Source organism: Talpa occidentalis, unplaced genomic scaffold, assembly GCF_014898055.3.
Source record: "Talpa occidentalis isolate TD23 unplaced genomic scaffold, MPIMG_talOcc4v2.1 talOcc4.3, whole genome shotgun sequence".
NCBI classification, from domain to species: Eukaryota; Metazoa; Chordata; class Mammalia; order Eulipotyphla; family Talpidae; genus Talpa; species Talpa occidentalis.
In genome coordinates this window covers 147,886,223-147,905,297 of record NW_023603184.1, presented here as the reverse complement: position 1 = coordinate 147,905,297, position 19,075 = coordinate 147,886,223, and the positions used below count along the sequence as shown (strand labels likewise).

Sequence of the window (19,075 nt, the reverse complement as noted above, 5' to 3'; positions counted from 1 at the left end):
CCAGCCTGGCCAGCCCAATAGGAGTCCTCCACAGATTCCTATGGGAAGGGAAGTGAAAGTATTATCAGCACGGTTTCTCGGAGAACCCCGGCTAATACGGAAGGAAATACTTGACTCTGAAGTTCAAAGCTGCGCACCGGCTGGTGTAATCAGGAGTGAACTTCCCTCGCCCCCAGACCTGATCAAAAGGCGTCCTGGGCTGGAGAAGCGGCTCGAGTGGCTGCCCACGGGGCAGGCCGGCACCATGGCTCCAGGGCCAGCGGTCAGCCCCCTCCAACCCGTCAGGAAAGAGACACCCTCCTCGGGTCTGAGAACTCACCCTGCCATCGACCCCTCCCAAACCAAAGGCCAAGTGTGCTTATTATTGAGGTGTGGGGAGACCCCACTCTCTCGGCCCCCACCCGTCAGGGTGCTTGGCTCCACCTGCCACCTTCTCCTCACAGTGAGTCTGGTCCCTCTTCAGAGTCCGCCTTTCTGGACCCACTCCTGCACCCCCACAGGAAACCGGGCTCACAGTTCTCTGAAAGCTTGCCCGAGCTTCTCATGGGCCCTGGAGGGTAAGGCTTCCTTCCCGGGGTGCAGAGCACCCTGAAGGGTGGGGGGGTGAAGCCTCAGGCACAGCACCCCACATACACACAATTTCCCCCCATCTCTTTAGAACTCTCAGAGCTGGAAATCAGACCCTGCATCACACACACAAGAGCAGGGCGGGGTCTGAATGCCCCCTTCTCGGCCTGAAGAGTGTGAAGGCAGGCAGCGTACCTGGGCCAGGCAGGTGCGCCACCTGCGGTATGGGGAGGCCCCTGAGCAGGGCCTCCAGGGCAGGCCCCACTGTATTTCAGTCTGCCTGTTCTGCTCCCCACTCTGTCTCTGGTGAATCCTCTCACCCCCCATACCTCATACCTGAACCCCAGTGCTTGTATGCATAAATAGATAAATTTTGAAGGGAAAAAAGGCTCTTTACCTGGTACAATCACCCACCTGGTCAGATCCCAAGCCTTGTGGCGCCCGCCACCAGGGGGCGTCGTGAGCATCCCACCATCCCTCCTGACTGCATGGGGGTGTCACTTTCTAGGAACCCGACTCTCTCCTTCCCATGGTAAATGGCTACTGGCGCGCAGGCGACTTCCCCAGGGTGGCGAGGGGCCCCGATTGTGCTCAGGACGTCCTGTGAACACCAAAGAGGCCTGACTGGGAGCTCCTCTTCCCTTCCCTGAAGGTGCTGGAAAGTCAGCTGGGCTTGAGGGCCAGGAGGAGAATTGCCCGACTTTGGGAAGAATTGAGTAAGGAAGAGTCACATCCAAAAAGTGTCTCCTGGCAAGGTCGCTAAGGACGTGGGGAAAATATTCACACTACAAGAGTAGGAAAAAAACAGCAAAACAAAAAACCACCAGGAAGCCCCGGGGGAGGGAGGGGGGGGTGCAGCCTGACTCCAGCTGTGTGACTCCATCTGTGGAAAAGTTTGGTCCTCGGGGGCAGCCCAGCAGGAGAGAGTCGCAGGGCTTAGCCACAAGCACTTGCCTGTCACTCCAGGCTTCCCTTACCGACCACCTATGACTCTAACAACAATCGACTCTCAGTAAGACAACCCCGGTTCCACGAGTGTGTAGAATCCTGCGGGAGAGCCTGACAGTGTGGACGGCTGGCGGGTGCCCAGAGACACCCCTTGGTCTGTACCCCAGGATTCATCAGAGTTACCTGAACATGATAAAATTCCCACCAGAATGAAAAGTATGTTTTCCTGCAGGACCTGATCCCCGGACCTCTTTCCAAGGGCCAGAATTTGTGTATTCTTGGAAAACTCTCTGCATAATTTCTTTTTTTTTGGCGGGGGGTGAGGGGAATCTTTTCTTTTTATCCTGTTGCCCATCTTGCTTTTTTCTTACCATTGTGTGGGTTCAGTTTTGGGGGGCATTTTGGACATCTACCACATCTACTTTTTTGCATACTAACTATCCCACACTCCAGCGTAGAGCATCGTCCCGATCTCCTGCTGAAGGGCTCCTGGTGTTTGAAATACACCTGGCAGTCGGGGGGTCTGCCGGTAACCCCCTAGGACAGCCCCTTGGAGCCACGGGTATTGTGGATTTCAGTTTGGGTTAGGGAGGCCCTGTTGCCTTCTAAAATGGCTGCTCCAATTCACAGGCCCACCGAGTGGAGCACAGGCCCGTGTTCCCCTCGGCCCAGAGGGGCGATTCTGGAGCATCCCCCGTAAGAGAGTGACGTGGAGGGACAGCCTACAATTGAAACTGATTTAAAAATAAATCTTATGTGTCAAAAGGATTCTTGACTTTCACATTATTTATTTTAAAATGAGCTGCCCCCTTGCAGTTACCATACATGATTTGAATTTCAAAAAATTTACACTTTCATTTTCCAAGAAGTTGCCAAGAAAGTGAACACAGAAACGTGATGGGCCCTTGCAGCTCCGAGACTACTGGACACCAACCCTCCCACCCCCACCCCAACCTGGTGTGCAAAACCCAGGAGGTTGGCGAGGAGCAGGTCACCACAGCAACCCCCCTCCTAGTTTGCTGCTCCCTGGGTCAGATTCCCGGAGCTCTGGGGACAGTGACCTCAGCCTACAGCCAGGTCAGCGGCCCTGCCCTGGCCACCTGACTACCCCCGCCCAGCCTTACCCTCAGTTCCCGCTCTGGGTACCCCCAAGCCTGAGCTGTGACGCCCTCCCTCGGCAGTGCCTGCTACTGTTGCGCCTCCTAAAGGCACTTTCTGCCAAGGGCCACTCACCTCCCCTGGCAATTCCACATCTCCATACTCTGTCTTAGTCTTTTCTGCTTTGGCAGCCACAGGCCTCTTAACAGACGTGCCCAAAACGACCTCCTTGAGCCCTCCAGCCTATCAGTTCCAGCTTCGTTCCCATGACGTCTTCAGCCCATTGCCACCTGTGCCCTCCCCTACGTGGCTGCCCCAGCCCCGGAAGCCCTGACATCCCAGTGGCCCTGGGGGCTGTGGGACTCTGCTGCTCTTCAGACGGACCATCCCCCCATCACCCCTCCCAAGGTTTCCAAAGTGCCCTCATGTCCTCACCAGGCTGACACCCCCCGCCCGGGTGACATCTAGACACCCACGCCACTGGGCCCACACGGCCAGGTGTGGTCGAGATGTCGCGGTTGGCTTGACTGTGGGACAAATAACACAGACACGGCTCGCAGCTCTGGAGCCTGGAGGCCCAAGGTCAAGGTGCCGGCCTGGTCGGGTTCTAGTGGGAGCTCGTCCCTGGCTTGTCTCAAGCCACCTTGTCACCGTGTTCTCACGAGGCCTTCCTGTCCGTGGAAAGACAGAGTGCTCTTGCAGTCTTCTTACAGGCCCCCAAGTCTATGGACCGGCACCCCAACCCTAGGGCCTCATCTAGACCTATTTACCTGCTCAAAGCGCTATCTTCACACCCAGTTCCACTGAGGGTGCCGGGTTAGGGTTTTTTTGTTTTGTTTTGTTTTTTATTTTAATATTTATTTATTTATACAATCACTGGGTACAGTCAGAAGCACGGGAGGGTGAGAGAATTCACCAGAGCCAGAGCGGGGAGCAGAACAGGCAGACTGACGAAATACACTGCTGAGGGGAGCAGCAGGTGCAGCAGGAGAGGTCTGTGTGCCATGTGGGACTCTCGCCGGCGGCCAGGGATCGAACCGGCGCTGCAGAGGCTGCAGGCAGCTTTGCAACCCAGCACTCAACCACTGCGCCACCAGGGGTTAGGGTTTTGACATAAGAATTTGGAGGACCAGGGCTTCCCGGGGGGCACAGGGGTTAAAGTCTCAGGGCTATCAAGCTATTGCCAGTCACTGCAGCCTGAGTTCGATCCCCAGCCAGGGAGCTGACCCACATGGCACAGCAGACCTCTCCTGTCTCGCCCCTGTTCCCCTCAGCAGTGTACTTCAGTCAATCTGCCTGTTCTGTTTCCCACTCTGTCTCTGGTGAATCCTCTCACCCCCCCACCCCCCTCATCTCTGACCTGTACCCCAGCTCTTGTATGCATGAATAAATGGATCTTTAAAAAAAAAAAAGAATTTGGAGGTCCAAAGCGGTGCCCACTATTTGCTGAATCACCACAACAAGGAGTATCTGTCTGTCAGCAACGAGGTGCGAGACACTGCTAAGCTCCAGGCAAGAACTGCCTGCTCAATCCTTATGGCGTCCTGTCAGGGAGGTCTGATTGTTTTCTGCATTTTATTGGTAGGGAAATTGAGAAACAAGTGTGTATAATTCATCTGCAAGCTGGTGGCAGAGTGCATCCGCCTGGTCTCACACTTTGAATTAGATGAGCCTGAAGTCCCATGCTGGATTTGGAAATTCCTAGACTATTCACCTAAGCCCTTCCTGGCATCCTCTCCCATCTTGGGCTCCTTTGTCCCAGTACCCAGACCATGGTTGGGAGCAGTGAGCAGTGAGCAGTGAGCAGTGAGCCTAGGACTGCTCCCCGGCCTGCAGTTTCAGATGACCATTTGGAGGTGAGCATGGACGGAGCATCAAAAGAAGCTCTGGTGGAGCAGAGGCGCGCTCCTCGCCCTCTCCTCTGGTTTTTGATTGTGAACTCAGCTGTGGCTTGACAGCCCCTGGGGAGTGTGGAAAGGGGCCAGGGCCATGGCTGGCAGTTGAACCTGGTTCTCCCTGGAGCTGTGGCCCAGCTGACCCCCCAGATCTACAGTCCCAAGCTCTAGTGTGTAATCCAGGCAGCAAAGAACCTCTAGATTCATCTTCCTAAAACCTGGGTTTGCTCTCATCTCTCCCCTCCTGAAAACTGATGACTCCTCAGCATCCATAAGACAAAGTCCAAAATCCTTCACTTGCAAAGGCTCTCCAATCCAGCCACCACCTACCTCTCGTCCTACTTCCCACCCACTCCTGGGGGTCTGGTGGGACCCTTTCTCTGCCCACTGTAGTGCAGCGCTCAGAACAGGTGCCACCTGAACTTGATCTCTGGCCTGAGCTCTAGCGCTCAGACCACCTTGTGTCTCTCACAAGCCCCAGTGAGACCCGCCCTGACCCTGCCTCCTCTCCCCTCCTCCACACTCAGCCCCCACCACACACACCTCTCCCCACTACCCTGATCCATCTTCCCAGCACCCCTCCCTCTAACTGCCTGTCAGACTCCTCCCTCCTGATGGGGCTGCTGACGACCTCCCCAGAGGACCCCTATACCCGGCAGCATGGCCCCAGGACAAGCCCATGGCGTCTACCAGCATGGCTGCCAGAGGCTTCTAGAAGTTTCCTCCACCTTCTCCCTGGAGGCTGCACCCAGGTCTGTGTTTTTCTGCTTGAGCTCAGTTCCCTGCATCACCTCCCGTGCTCCTCGGAGCTGCTCATTTCCAGACACCATCAAAAAGCAAATCCCTCACTTTGCCCACAAAGGGCACCTTCAAATGCCCCCGCGCTAGTTCTAGTCCTGCTGCTCCCCTACTTCTCCTGGGGCCCTCATCACCCTCTGGGACAGCCCCCAAAGCCACCCTGGCCCTCCTGGATTTTCTCCTTCTAGACTCCACTCTTCCCCTCTCCTCACCGAGAAGCAAGTTTACAATGTTTCCATTTTGAGAGGTGGCCCCCGCCCTCCCTGGCCATGCTGCCCAGCCCTGGCTGTGCAGCTCAAAGACCCCACCCCAGGCCGACTGGGACAAGGGACGCTCCCGCAATTACATTCTCACTGCTGTGTCCTCCCTCCTGTCCCTCCCCGGATCCCTCCCTGCAGCCTGCCCCCCCCCCACCCCGGCCCTGGGACATCGTCTAGTCAAATCAGGATCCCCACCGACTTCCTTCTCCCAGGTTCCCGCAGCCTGCCCACAGGCCTCCCCACCTCCCTGGAATTCTGAGTGCTCCCCAGTTCCCCATCCTCCTGCCGCCCATCCTATCTGACCCCTACTGCTGACCTCCAAGGACAAGTGATCAGTTGCCTCACCTACAAAATGGGTTTATGCAGAAATAACAGTAAAAATGCAGTTTGTTTAGAGCAGTCCCACGGCGAGTCTCGTGGACACTCCCAGGGCGCAAGCCAGCACCCCTATGTAGCCTTCCTAGGGGCTGCTGGGTAGTGATGCCTCCCCCTCCTCCCGCCGGGGCAGGGAGCATCCCTTCCCGTGGGAGGAGCAGGGCATGCTGGGCCCTGCGGGTTGCAGATGTGCGTGTGTGGGCACACTCGCCGGCCTCCCGAGCTTACTGAACAGCGTTTCTGTGCATCATCTTCACGCCGCGCTCGGACACACTGTGCTTCAGGCCTTTGGCTCCTGGCTGCTCGGCTGTCTGTCTCATGTCCTGCCGGGGCAGCTTCCTCACTAGGCCTCCAAATTTGCACATCCAGCCCTGTCCTCGTTCTGAGCTCCCAGCCACACTTGCTGTTGCCGACAGGGCTAGGCCACGGACACGGACGCCAGCCTCGTCCCAAGCCTCGGTCTCCACACAGAAGCCTGTTCTTCCACATGCACAGCCTATCGGTGCGTCACCAAACCACCAGCCTCCGGGGCAGAACACGTGCCATCTTCATCCCGCCCCCTCTCGACTCCCACACCCGATGGGTCATCCAGCTGCAGAACCCTCTGGAATCCACTTCCTTTGATGCCGCCCACGGCCCTGGCTCCAGCTTGCTCTTGCACTGTTTGTCACCCGACTCCAGAGGCCCCTCCTTCAGGGGCCTGCCCGCCCGGCCCCTACCCCTTGCCCTGTCCCCACATTTCTACCAGGGCTTGCTTGCTTTCTTAAAAAATCATTTATTTATTTATATATACTTTACATCATTGTTCTTTTTCGTACAATGCGGGCTTTCTTTTCTCAGGTGTAGTCCCCGTAGAATTCCCACCACCCATTCACCCGTTACCATCACCACAGTCCCTTGTGCTCTTCCCGCCCTCGTCTTGATCCCTCTCCCTCCCCTCCCCTGCAGGATGTCTCTGATTTACAGTTGCCTGTTTTTTTTGTTTTTTTATTGTTATTACTTTTTTCCCTGGTCCCTTATTTTGTTCCCCTACATTCCTCCTATAAGTGAGACCATCCAATATTTTCTTTTTCTTTCTGACTTATTTCGCTGAGCATGATCCCTTCCAGCGCCATCCATGTCACTGCGAATGGCATGTGTTTATCTTTTTTGAATGCTGAGTAATATTCCATGGTGTATACAAACCACATCTTCTTGATCCAGCATCTATTTGTGGGCATTTGGGTTGTTTCCAAGTCTTGCCTACTATAAATAGTGCTGCAATAAACATAGGGGTGCAGGTGTGTCCTTCTGAATTAATGATTCTGTGTCCTTTGGGTAGATCCCTAGGAGTGGAATCGCTGGATCATATGGAATCTCTATGTTTAGCAGGTTGAGGAATCTCCACACAGCTCTCCAGAGTGGCTGGACCAGTGTGCACTCCCACCAGCAGTGCAGGAGAGTTCCTTTCTCTCCACATCCTCGCCAACATTTGTTGTTGCTAGTTTTTTTAATATGTGCCGTTCTCACTCTGCCAGGGCTCTCTTTCTAACATGCAGAGCTGAGTCTGCCTCTCCTCCAGGAGGGATCCCAAATCCTTCCTGTGTTGTAGGGCGAGAGCAGCCCCTGCAGGTCACACCAACCCCCTCAAGGGCCGCTGCTTCTAATGGTCTCCTCCCCTCCTCACGCTCACATTGGGCTCCGCCACAGCCAGATGGGCCCATGCGCGTGTCCATTCCCTCACTGGGTCATCAGATATCTTGAGTCACCTGTGTGTTCAGGCGCTGTCCCCAGGACGCAGCCGGGTGGGGAGCCCCTGGCCTCCAGGAGCTCACCTCAGCAGGGGACCCACAGTCCAGTCTGGCTCGCTTTTCTTCCTCACCTATGGCCAAGCAGAAGGGCAGGCCCAGAGACTGACCTCCCGGCTTCTCACTTGTCAGCTCATAAAATCGTGGCCAATCTTGAGCTTCATCCTCTCTGCCTCAGTTTCTTCTCCTCTAAATAGGGGTGACGGCCACCTAAATCATAGGCTTGTGAAGAGCGAATCAGTGAGCACCTGTGCAGGGCTTGGACAGATGTCGGTGCACAGCAAGGCCTCAGCAGACACTCACTTTTGTTTCACACCCTCTGCTCAGTGCCTGGCAGGCAATGAGTGTTCCACAGAGATTTTCCGGTTGGGATAAAGAAGAACAAAGTCGATATTTAACACAGTGGAAGTTAGGTTTTCACTGAAATCCAAGTGGCCGTGGTGTTATAAAACCACACTCTGGATGTCATTGAAAGATCGAGAAGGAAGGAGAATGCTCTGCATGGGGAAGTGACGTGGGTCAGCCAACAGTGGCCAGTGAGGACCCCGTGACCCAGGCCTCGCTGGGCAGAAGGCCCTGAGGCTCCACAAAACCCGTCTAGGCGAGAAGGAAAAGGAGAGAGGGTGGCGGCAGTGAGAAACCACCTGCTTGTGCTGGGCCTTTGAGCTTCTGGTCCACAGGCAGGGTGGTGGGGGGGGGGCTGGGGTGGCAGAGCCTGGTACAGCCAGGTCTGCTCTGTGACTTGGAGAAGGTCACCTGCCTCCTGACTTTGTTCAACCCTCCTCGGATGAGCAAAGTTAGCTCAGATAGTATCCAGGGCCCTTTTGAGCTCCAAGGTTCTGGAAGTTTCTGTCGGATCCCAGAAATTTTTGTATACGTGTCTACTTCTGGTCTTTTACCTACATTATAAACCACATCAAGCAGAAACCAGGAACCATGATTTAGGAATTGAAGAACAAATATTTAACTTGATCAGTTTTTCTGGGGGCTCAGGTATTTAAAGAAGAAGGCCATTTGGGAGCCTTTAACACATAAAGAGGAGTTGTGCTTTACACTGGCAAAGAACACATTTTAGAGATTTCAAATGTTCAAGGGCGCTTGAGTCAGTCTTTCCTTTCAGAGGTTTCAAACAATAGAAATAAGTACAGGTGAGGACGAAATTTACTCAACCAGATGCTCATCTCAGTGTATTTATAACCTAAAAAAACCAGAAGTAACTTCAATCTCTAATATTAAAGGAATGGTTAAGTACTTCATGTCTCTTTAACTTATTATCTTTTGCAAGAAAATACCACGGAGGAAATGTGCGTGAACCATGCCCACAGGCCAGCCCGGCCTCTGTCATGTGGCAGCGTGCTCACGGGTAAGGAGCCGGGAGAAAATGTGCCTTTGGTTAGTAGGATTTGAGGTGATGTTTTCCTGCTTCTTCATGCTTCCAAATGTCTGACTTCTATTACTTTGAAACCCTTTCCGAAAAACAGCACAAAAATGGAATCTGAAAAAGCAGGCCTTGCCAGGAGTACAGTCAGCTTCCTCCCTCCGCCGGCGGTGTGACTGAAGCAGCACATTTCGGTCCAAGGTCCCTTCCTTCCTCCTTCTCACGGCTGGGCTGAGATGCGGGGGTGGCGCTGGAGCCTCACCGTGCAGAGCAGGCCCTCCGGGGCTCTCCACTCCCCGCCTCTGCTGGCGTCACAGGCTTCTCAGGCCCCAGCGAGCGGGATGGAGCCTCCACCCACACAGGCACCTTTTAGCCCAGGGACCTGGGGAGGGTGGGGCCCTCCATAGACCACCACTCTGGTGGGGCTGTGGAGGGCCGTGGCTCTGTGCCCGGAGCCCAAGGCACAGGCTACAGGGACATGCCAAGCAGAATCCTGCGCCCCGGAAGCTGGAAGCCTGGACTCGAGCCTACCACCTGCGTGTTCAGACAGAGCAAAAGCGGCAACCCCGACAGACGCTGGACCGCAGCTCGGGCTAGGGAGCCCCGCCACTCTCCTGGCCCGCCTCTCACTGGCCGAGTGGTCTGAGCAAGCCACTGGGCCTTGCAGGACCAGCTTCTACCCTCCTGTCCACTGAGTAGGCTGGACTTCAGCTTCAAGGCCACTTCCATGGCTAAAGGGCGAACATGCTGTGTCTCCCTGCTGTGTGTGGTCTTGCCTCTAGGAAGGGACAAGGTCAGTTAGTCTTGGGGTCCCCAGAGGGTCCAGGCCCCACGCCTGCGCAAAGCCTCAGCCACACGTGAGGTTGTGGGCGAGGCCACAGCGCTGGTCTCAGGCGCCACCATCAACGCTCGTGAGCCATCCAGCCTCTGGTGATGGAAGCAAACCCCTTATCCTGGGGCTCCTCAGGGTGATCAGACTCTGTTTTCTCAGCAGGGGCTGATTTCTGAGCTCTGGTCTCTGGGCAGCAGGGTCTGGCTCCCTCTGACCCTTTGGGGAAGTCCTGGTCTCGGGGCGCCCACCGCTGTGGAGAGGCCCAGCCCCTGCAGTAGTGCTCCCTGAAGCCTCTGGTCTGGCCGCTTGTTGGAGGCCTGGCCACTGCTTGACCTTGAATAGAAGGACCCGGTGTGGCCAAGGGATCTTAGGATACCAATGAGCCTGGTCCTGCCTCAAGGTACCAGGGAGGGCCTGGGCACTACACTGCTGCCCAAGGAGTAAATCTTGGGAGACGGCCCAGGTCCCTGTGGGCTGCTGGCAGGAATGGGAGGTTGCCATGGCAACATGTCTCTCTACTCTCTGGGGGGGGGGCTGGAGGGTGAGGCCTTAGAGAATGGAAGTCCTGGATTCGCTGGGAGGGAGGGGGACTCTGAATCTCAGGAACGGCAGTGACAGCTGGGGTGACAGACATCAGCCCTCCGTCCCTGTCCTCGAGCCGTCAGCTGTCGGGATTGATCAGAGAGAGGGATCCAAGGACAAACACGATCCTGTTCCCTCCTTCCCTCTCTCTCTCTCCCCAACCTTGAGGTGTCCTGGGGTGTACTGCAGGCCTAACCACCCCCTTCTTCCCTTACCTCCCCAGCATCCCTCTCAGTTGCTGAAGCAAGAATAATGGGGTCATGTTCATTTCCTGTTGCTGCTATTAAAAAAAATCCACATGGTGGCTGGAAAGAGCACCCCTTTACTGGCCCAGTCCTCAAGGCAGAAGTCAAGCACTCTGGGGAACAGTCTCCCTGCCTCTCGAGTTTCTGGAGTTCTGGAGTTCTGGAGTTTCACTCCGCTCCTAGGCCTGCATCTCCTTCTTCTACCTCGGAGGCTGGCGAGTGGCTGTTGTTCATCTTCCCCTTCAGTCAAGTCCGCCCCGAATCCCTCTGACAAGGACGTGGGATCACCTTTATTCCCTCTGGGTAATCTGGAATGATCCTCCACCCATCTCAGAGATCCTTGACTTCTTCCCCCCTGCCAAGTCCCTTTTGTCCTGCCAGCTCAACCTGCTTGTCAGCCACTGTGCGGAGGAGGCAGGCAGGTCTGCTTCCCCAGCCTCCAGGTTGGCCCTGCACATGTGTGTATACACATGCACACACATGCATGTACACAAGTGCACTCATGAGCATGCACACACCGCAACCATATACACGTGCACACATAAATACGCACACAGGAGCACACCACGTATGTGAGTGCACGCAGGAGTACACACACAAGCACATGTGTCACCCACTTGGACATGTACAAGTACATGCGCACCTGAGTGTGTACACATGCCCAAGCAAGGCACCGTGCAATGCATACACACACACATGCATTCCCCATAACGGTCCCCAGATATCCTAGGCAGTGGTACTGGGCACAAAACTGGCCAAGCCCTTCCCCCCAATGTGGCACAGCTTGGACCCAGGGCCCCCGTGTAACTGATTGGGGGCCTGAACCGTCAAAGGCTGACCGTCTACTGATATTTTCATTCGAGCTGTCCAGGCCAGAGCACACAATCCTTGCATTTGCTTATTTATTGATTCATTAGACAAGTGCTTTTTAGGGGAAGGTGGGCAGAGGGGAGGCACCAGCTGGAGCTGTGCACCAGACTGCGTGTGTGGTGTCTCTAAGGACAGAAATTACAGTAAAATTTCAGTAGCGCTAAATGTATCCTGGATGAGCTCCTAGAACAGAAAAAGGACATTAGTGGAGAAGCTGGTAAAACGCGAATACAGTCCTAGTGATGTAGCCATGTTCATCTCTCAGTTTTGACAAATGTGCCACAGTTATGTAAGATGTTAACATTAGGGGAAACTGGGTGTGGGGTCCACGGGAACACTCCGTACTATCTTCGCGATTTTCCTGTGAATCTAAAATTATTCCTCCTAAACAAATTATTAAAAACAATTCAGTCCTAGTTTTAAAACTCAGTATAAAATATTGCGTTGGAAGCTTACCTGGCAAATCCGCTGTGCAGTTCAACTTTTTTTTTTTTTTTTTGAGGTATACCCAACATACAGCAGGCTACACAAATATTATGTGTCCATCTCATTGAACTTTTATACATGCAATTACCCACGTAAGCAGCACCAGCTCAACCTATTGAATGCTTCTGGTGCCCCCAAATCTCCTTCTTACCCCCGTACAATGAACCCCACTCCTCCGCCAGAAGTAGACACTGTCCTGACTTACATGCCATAGGTTAGATTTGCCGTGAACATCATGTGACCAGAATCATAAAGTAGGGACCCTTTTGTGTGTGACTTCTTTCATTCAACATATATGTGGAAATCGTCTGTGCTATTGTGTAGCAATAGTTTATTCTTTGATTTTGTGCAGCATCCCATAGTGTGAATATTCCTAAATTTAGTTACATATTCTCATTTTCATTGACATTTAGGTTGTTATCAGTCTGAAACTCTTTGGAATAAAGCTGCTTTCTACATAGGTGCATCTTTGGCAACATTCATTTCGGAAGGGATTTGTTGGGTCATAGAGCATTTGCATGTTTAGTTTTAGTAGGTATTAGTAAATGGTTTTCTAAAGTGGTTGTACTAGCTACACTTCCTCCAGAAATGTGTGAGGGTTCTGGTTGCTTCACATCCTTGCCAATATTTGCTGTTGTCAATCTTTTCAATTTTGTCATTCTAGTGGATAAGTATCATGTGGTTTTCATTTACGTTTCCCTGTTGACCACATACGTAGCAGCCTTCAATTTATTCTTTTTAGTGAAGTGCCTGTTCAAGTGCCTGTTGGGCACTTTTATTGGCTTGCCTTTTTCTTATTGATTTGTAGACACTCTTTATATATTCTGAATACAAGCCTTTTGGCAGATATATATACTACAAGGATCTTCTCCCCATCTATGATCTTTCTTTTCACTCCCTTAGTGGTGTCTTTTGATGAGTTAAGCTTTAACCAAATCAATTTTTGCTTTCCTTTTTTTTTTTTTAATTTTCATTCAAATTGTTACTGCATTCACTGTCCAACAGGCAGGGACTAGATTATGGCACCAGGGTTTTTGAGAAATAAGGTTTATTGTGAATCAATTGACAAAGGGATTGGTAGGAGATAAATTCAAATCTGGTTACAAAAGGAAATGAGGTCATATGGGTTTTGGGGACCAATATTTTTTTTTAAAGATTTATTTATTTATTTATACAAGCACTGGGTACAGTCAGAAGCGCGGGAGGGTGAGAGAATTCACCAGAGCCAGAGCGGGGAGCAGAGCAGGCAGAAGGACTGAAGTACACTGCTGAGGGGAGCCGCGGGCGGCAGGAGAGGTCTGCGTGCCATGTGGGAACCTTGACTGGTGGCCAGGGATCAAACTGGCACTGCAGCGGCTGTGGGCAGCTTCACAGCCCAGCGCTCAACCACTGCGCCACCAGGGGAGGCCCTTGGGGATCAATATAGAGAACACAGGAGTAGTGGCTGAAGAGCTGGCTAAGGGTAAAGAAATGTGGACTTGGCTGAAGTTCACTGACTAGTTACGGGGCAGTTCATGAAGTATGAAGAGGCTTTTCTTCAGATAACTGGAGCTTTGAATTTTTGTTGCTGGGCTCCTCACCTCTGGGTAGCACCCCCCTGACCCCCCACCCCACATTTGTGTCTCCCAGCTCTAACCGGCCCTGGAGCTCAGCTCAAGGTCAGTCAACAAGCCTCCAGACTCTGCTGTGTCAGTGAAAGCAAGACTCAGAGAAGAGTTTAGATAAATTTTTCTCCCTCTTTTGTGCTCAAAGTAATTTAACCATTTAGCTTGGTTGCAAAATCAGGAGACCTGCGTACATTTAGAACTAAAAAGAACTTCAGAGACCATCTGTCTATGCCAGCGGGTCTCGATCCTTGTGGTCACCTGAATAATTTGGAGAACTGGGCCCCGGCACCAGGGGTTCTGGGAGTCAGTAGTGCAGCTGGAGCATCGGCAAGATTTGAGCTCCTCGAGGAGACCCTTGACCTCTGTGGACAGAGCCTCTGAGAGCGACGTTCTGCTTGGAGAGGCCAGAAGCCCCTCCTTTCCTGCATCATCTCCAGAGCCTCAACTCTTCCATGACAGCAAGTGTCGACAAGCCCCAGCACAGTCCTCGGGGGCTTTTTCTCTTGAGTCTCTGGGTTTGCCTGGAACGTGTGAGGCCACAACCACTGACTTGGTGTCTTATTCATGGCCTCCTCCTTCCGCTCTGAAGGGGTCTGATTTGGTCTGATAGGGCCGCCCTATCTCTCACTGAGGGTGCACTGCCCTGCCTGCCCTTTGCTCCCCCTCTTGCCTCAGCCTGAGCTCCCACCCCACACGTGTCTCCCACCCCCCAGAGGGCCTCTCTTTCCCTCCTAGCAGCGACCAGGGCCGAATGCCTGTCTTTCCCTCTGGATTTCTTAAAACCCCACAGGGAGAAGCAGCACCAGTGCTGGAGACGCATCCAGAGCCAAAGCCACACCACCAGCTCCGCACCCTGCGAAAAGCCCATTCAGTCACTGCCAGCCACGCGAGGCTCAACCACATGCACAAAGTAGCTGTCGCCACTGATCCCCCCTCATCAGACGGTCCTCTCGACCCCATTGGTAGGAGAGCCGACGGCAGGGACACTGATGGGGCCGGCAGGTTCACTGAGGCAAAAACTCTGCCGGGAAGGCTTGCTTCAGGGTGAACATGAGGAAGACGACCTCCTCGTAGTTATCCGATTCGTACAGACACCCAAACTGGGGCGACCCGTCGGGCCCGGGCCCCATGCCCTGCAGGTCCGAGTACGCGCAGCTGCCTGTGGCCAGCAGGGTGGGCTCCGACCAGGCCTCGGGGGCTGGGGGCCGCTTGTTGAGGTAGACGCCCAGGTTGGTTCTGTGCTGCGGGTCGGTGGGGTGAGTGTAGAGCAGCCATTTGTCCGAGGTGCGTGGGCCCGAGTGGGGGCTGGGAAAGCTGATGACGCTGCCGTGGCAGCCACTGGGGGGCGGCTCCACGAGCTTCTGCACCGGCTGCGGCTTCTGGAAGGTCTGCCCGTCGTTGGTGCTCTGGGCCTGGACCCTGGCCCTGTGGGAGCTTCGCGCGTTGAGATACACCACCCTCTGTGGCCCGTGCCCGACCTCTGCCACCTGGCACTCCAGGGTGTCGGGGGCCACGAAGTCCCCTCTCCCCCACGTGTGCCCATGGTCGTGGCTGACAAAGCAGAAAGCGAAAGGGGAAGGGCTCTGGAGTGGGCCCAGTATCCGGTAAGCGTAGGCGGGCACCAGCAGGCTCTGCATCTTGTTGTGCAGCTGCAGACAGTGCCCAGGGCCCACCGCAAAGGTGGCCCATTCCCGGTAGGCGCTGCCAATGGCGGGGTCAGTGAGGTCTCTGGCGGGGCTCCAGGACCTCCCATAGTCAGTGCTGGTGACCAGGCACAGGCGCGTGACATTGACCTTGGTGCGGAGCTGGTGGTGCTCGGAGACCTGCCCTGGGACAGCGATGAAGAAGAGGAACAGGATCCCCGTGACCTCGTCATACAGGGGGCTGGGGTTCATGGAGCGGTGGCCTTCCAGCTGGGCTGCGCCCACCACCTCCTGCGTGTGCCACTGCATGTGAGGAAGAAGAAAGGGAAGACGGTCTTGAAGTGGACAGTGCCGGCGCCAGCTGCACCCTGGGGGGAGGGGGCAGCATGTGACTCGAGGGGTCAGGATTGGAGGTCAGAGAGGAGAGCTCTTCGTCCATCACTCACTCACCCATCAGCCTCATGCTTCCCCAGAGTAAGGTGGGGGAGGAGCAGCACCCCGCCGCACGTGCTCCAAGGCAACCCCCTCTTCATTTGAATGCCTATTGCTTCCATTCCCACCGCCACACATTTCTGGGTGCCCGTGGTACACTAGACCCCAGACACAGATGATTCTGGCAAGAGCTATTCCCAGCTTCATCCTGGTGCCTTCAACTTACCAACCCAGCCCAGCTTCCTGTTCTTGAAAAGTCAAGCCCTAGTAGCAAGTACAACCAGTGAGGGAGAGCCTGTGACAATCACCTCCCCTCTTCTACAAAACATACTCTATTAATGCAGCCCAGGAGGGGCAGGACCATCACATGAAGGACTTCCATGGAGCTTATGCCATCGCTAAGCCTATGGCACATAGGGTGCTATCAGTGCCTCTGGCACTGATCCCCCAGCAAGCTTTCTGAGGTGTCCTGTGCCAAGAGCCTGACGTCACCCCGTCCCATTCAACCCTAACTCGGAACTCCAGGGAACGAGTGTTGTGAGTTCCATCTCACATCTGGGGAATGAGAGGCGTGGTGGGGGAGACGAGCTGTCTGAGACTGTGGCTCTCGTAAGCATGGACCCAGGTCCACCTGTGCTCTGAACGGTCAACCACGCAGTGGTGACCACGAAGTAGGAGAATAATCAACGCTGAAAGGTCGGTGCAGGGGACAGGAATGCAAAAGCCCCCCAGGAAGCCCCCCTGGGGGCAGGAATGCAGAAGCCCGCCTAGAAAACTCAGACAATGAACCTCTCCCCACCCTACAAATCTTTTTGTGCCTTATAACTTTTTTCCCACCATACAAATGGTTTCCCAGCTGGCCTCTCCTCACCCTGTGAAACCTGCCGCCCCCGGCAACGTGCGCGGCTTCCCGACCCCCACCTTGGGTCCGTGAATCCCGCCCGGATTAAATTTTCCCTGCCTTTGAGAACTTCAGCCGAACCTTTCCACCCCCTTCCCCTGTGACAAGCCAGCTTCGGGGGGCTTGGTCCCAATCAGCTGCTTGGCCTACACGTTGGCGCCCCAGGTCACAAGCAGTAGCCCAAGCCCCTCGACCCCCAGGTTAATTGTTCTCAAGGACACCCCTCCCCCGTTCTGTGGGGCTGAACTCAGGTCCTCAGGGGCACAAGGAAGCCTGTCTGAACATCAGTCACCCAGCAAAGCAGACGCAGCCGAGTGACGCCCTGGGACCCTCGGGGTGGCGAGGGCACCATCGCCACCTCTGCCTGGTAGCTCCTGGCATTCCTCTTGGGTGTCCACATGTGGATTCCTCCTGGCCCCCAGGCCGCAGCCATCAGTTGGAGGGCACCGTGGAGGGCTGAGGAAATACAGCCACGTCCTGCCTTACCTGGACCTGCTGGGCCGACACGTCGTGGTCCCCTCTGCGGAGGACAATCACCTCCGCGTGCTCATCCTTCTTGCTCATCCGCTTCTCGGCAAAGGCCAGCAGGGCCCTCTGCCCTGGCAGGTAGAGCAGAGCGGGGATCCTGTAGGCGTGCGCTCCCGACTGGAACACCGGCTCCCTCTGCAGGACGGGGCAGGGCGCCATGGCTGGGGGGAGAGAGAAACTGAGTCCCCGCGCTCACACCCTGCAAGCCCCAGGGCCATCCTCGCCCACGGCCAGCCGAGCCATGTCGGGGCTTGCCTCCCTCCCATGTGGGGGTCACCCCTCCCACGGGGGTTCTGACCCCAACGCTCCACTTTCTGATTCTGCCCAAGCCGCCTGTGCTGGGGGCAACAGGGAGGGGGTGTGGAAAAGCCTATTTTGTGTGGTATTTTTGTAAGTGAACACACTTCCTGAAGGCAGCTGTGTGAGAACTTCAGCTGCTTTTGCCAAGCGACACATCATTCAAATGCTGAGCTCGGTGGGCCCGGCCGCCTGCCTAGGGCATTCTGCAGCTTCCCGAGCCAGAAGATGACACATGGGGGCTTTTTATAACTCCACAGCCCTAGAAAGTTGCCTCAGGAGAGAAGGAAAAGTGGATGAAGCTTGGCTCTCTAAGCTCTGTCCCCAGGCTGGGGTGCAAAGGCCCAGCGACCCCTGCGTGGGCTCCACCCTTGAGGCAAGGAGCGAGCTTAAGGGGCCAGAGAGGCCCCTGGCACAACCTTTAGAGGAATAAGAAAATAAAAATTAAGAATAAGTGCTTGATCAAAAAGGGCAGGGTGCCAAAGACAACATGGAGGCTGTGGGTGACAGCCGCCCCTGGTAGTGAGGCGTCCTAATTGCCCAGCCCGTTTGTCCCCGGCGCTGCCCCCAGAAAGCTCCCCTATAAACCTCCTGCCCACATACCCCCCACCTCTGTGTCAGCCTGTTTGTTGGGGAGCCCACCTGCAAAACACCTGCAAAGTGGGGGAGCCCTAAGAGGCACGGACACCCCCCCCCTTGTTGACCCTCTCTACGGCCCGCAGCTTTTCTACCATGCACGAGTATTACCTATTTCAAACTTCAAAATTTTGAGAAATAAATGTACTGAGTGCATCATGGACCTTCCTCCGATGACAACACGATGGAATGAAAGTGATCACAGCACGCGACACAAGGAAAGATGTGCGGGTGCCTGGACACGGGTGCAAGAAGGAAGTCTCTCGAATGAAATCCAGACCTGCCCCCTGGCCTCCAGCAAGCAGGGCTTGGCCCATTAAAAGTGGCTGAGTTGGAACTTGGTTGTGAACTGCAGGTGGGAAAGAAGCGAATACAATTCCAGAGAAAAAGGGAGCTGGAAAGCAAGACGCAGTTGGGCGACGCTCTAGGGAACGGTGGAGGGGGACTCACGCTCCACGGAGATTGCGACTCACGCTCCACGGAGATTGCTGTGGAAGGTGCTTGAGGGAAACCCAGCCGTGTTGGTGTCATTCCCACTTGAGTGTCTCTATTTCAAGTGTCCTCAGCACTCAGGCTTCCTGACCCATTCCAGTGAGCAGCCGCCTCCATACCCTGAGGAGGAGGGAAGCCGGGACTGACACCTCCAACCCAGGGCAGCAGGTGGACAATGCTTGACTGTCTCAGGGGGATCAGAAAGAAGATGTGGGGTGAGGTCTGAGTGGGTGACTTCAGAGGCCAGAGGAGGGGCCCTTGCCTCAGGACAGGCCCGAGGGCTCCGTGGGGTGAGTGCGACCAGGGCCGGTGGCTTGTGACTTAGAAGAAGAGAGAACGTGGCGGAGGACAGTGTGGGAGTCTCCGGCCAGCACTAATGGGTGGAGCCCACGCCATCTTTAAAGCTGAGATGTAACTC

The 19,075-nt window shown here is 54.9% G+C and overlaps 1 protein-coding gene across 1 annotated transcript; it reads right to left on the bottom strand.

Annotated features, from left to right (window-relative positions):
* Positions 1–14,732: 14,732 nt before the first annotated feature.
* Positions 14,733–17,391, bottom strand: NEU2 (neuraminidase 2). Its single transcript, XM_037521938.1, has 2 exons — positions 17,191–17,391; positions 14,733–15,674 (listed from the first exon to the last, which is right to left on the bottom strand). The coding sequence occupies exons 1-2, from the start codon at positions 17,389–17,391 to the stop codon at positions 14,733–14,735; spliced, it is 1,143 nt and encodes a 380-aa protein (XP_037377835.1).
* Between the last annotated feature and the right edge of the window lie 1,684 nt (positions 17,392–19,075).

Bases quoted from the DNA above. Each gene is read 5' to 3' on its own strand.
- NEU2 (XM_037521938.1), bottom strand. From the start codon at position 17,391: ATGGCGCCCTGCCCCGTCCTGCAGAGGGAGCCGGTGTTCCAGTCGGGA. The intron at 15,675-17,190 runs GTAAGGCAGGAC...CCTCACATGCAG, and splicing joins TGTCGGCCCAGCAGGTCCAG to TGGCACACGCAGGAGGTGGT.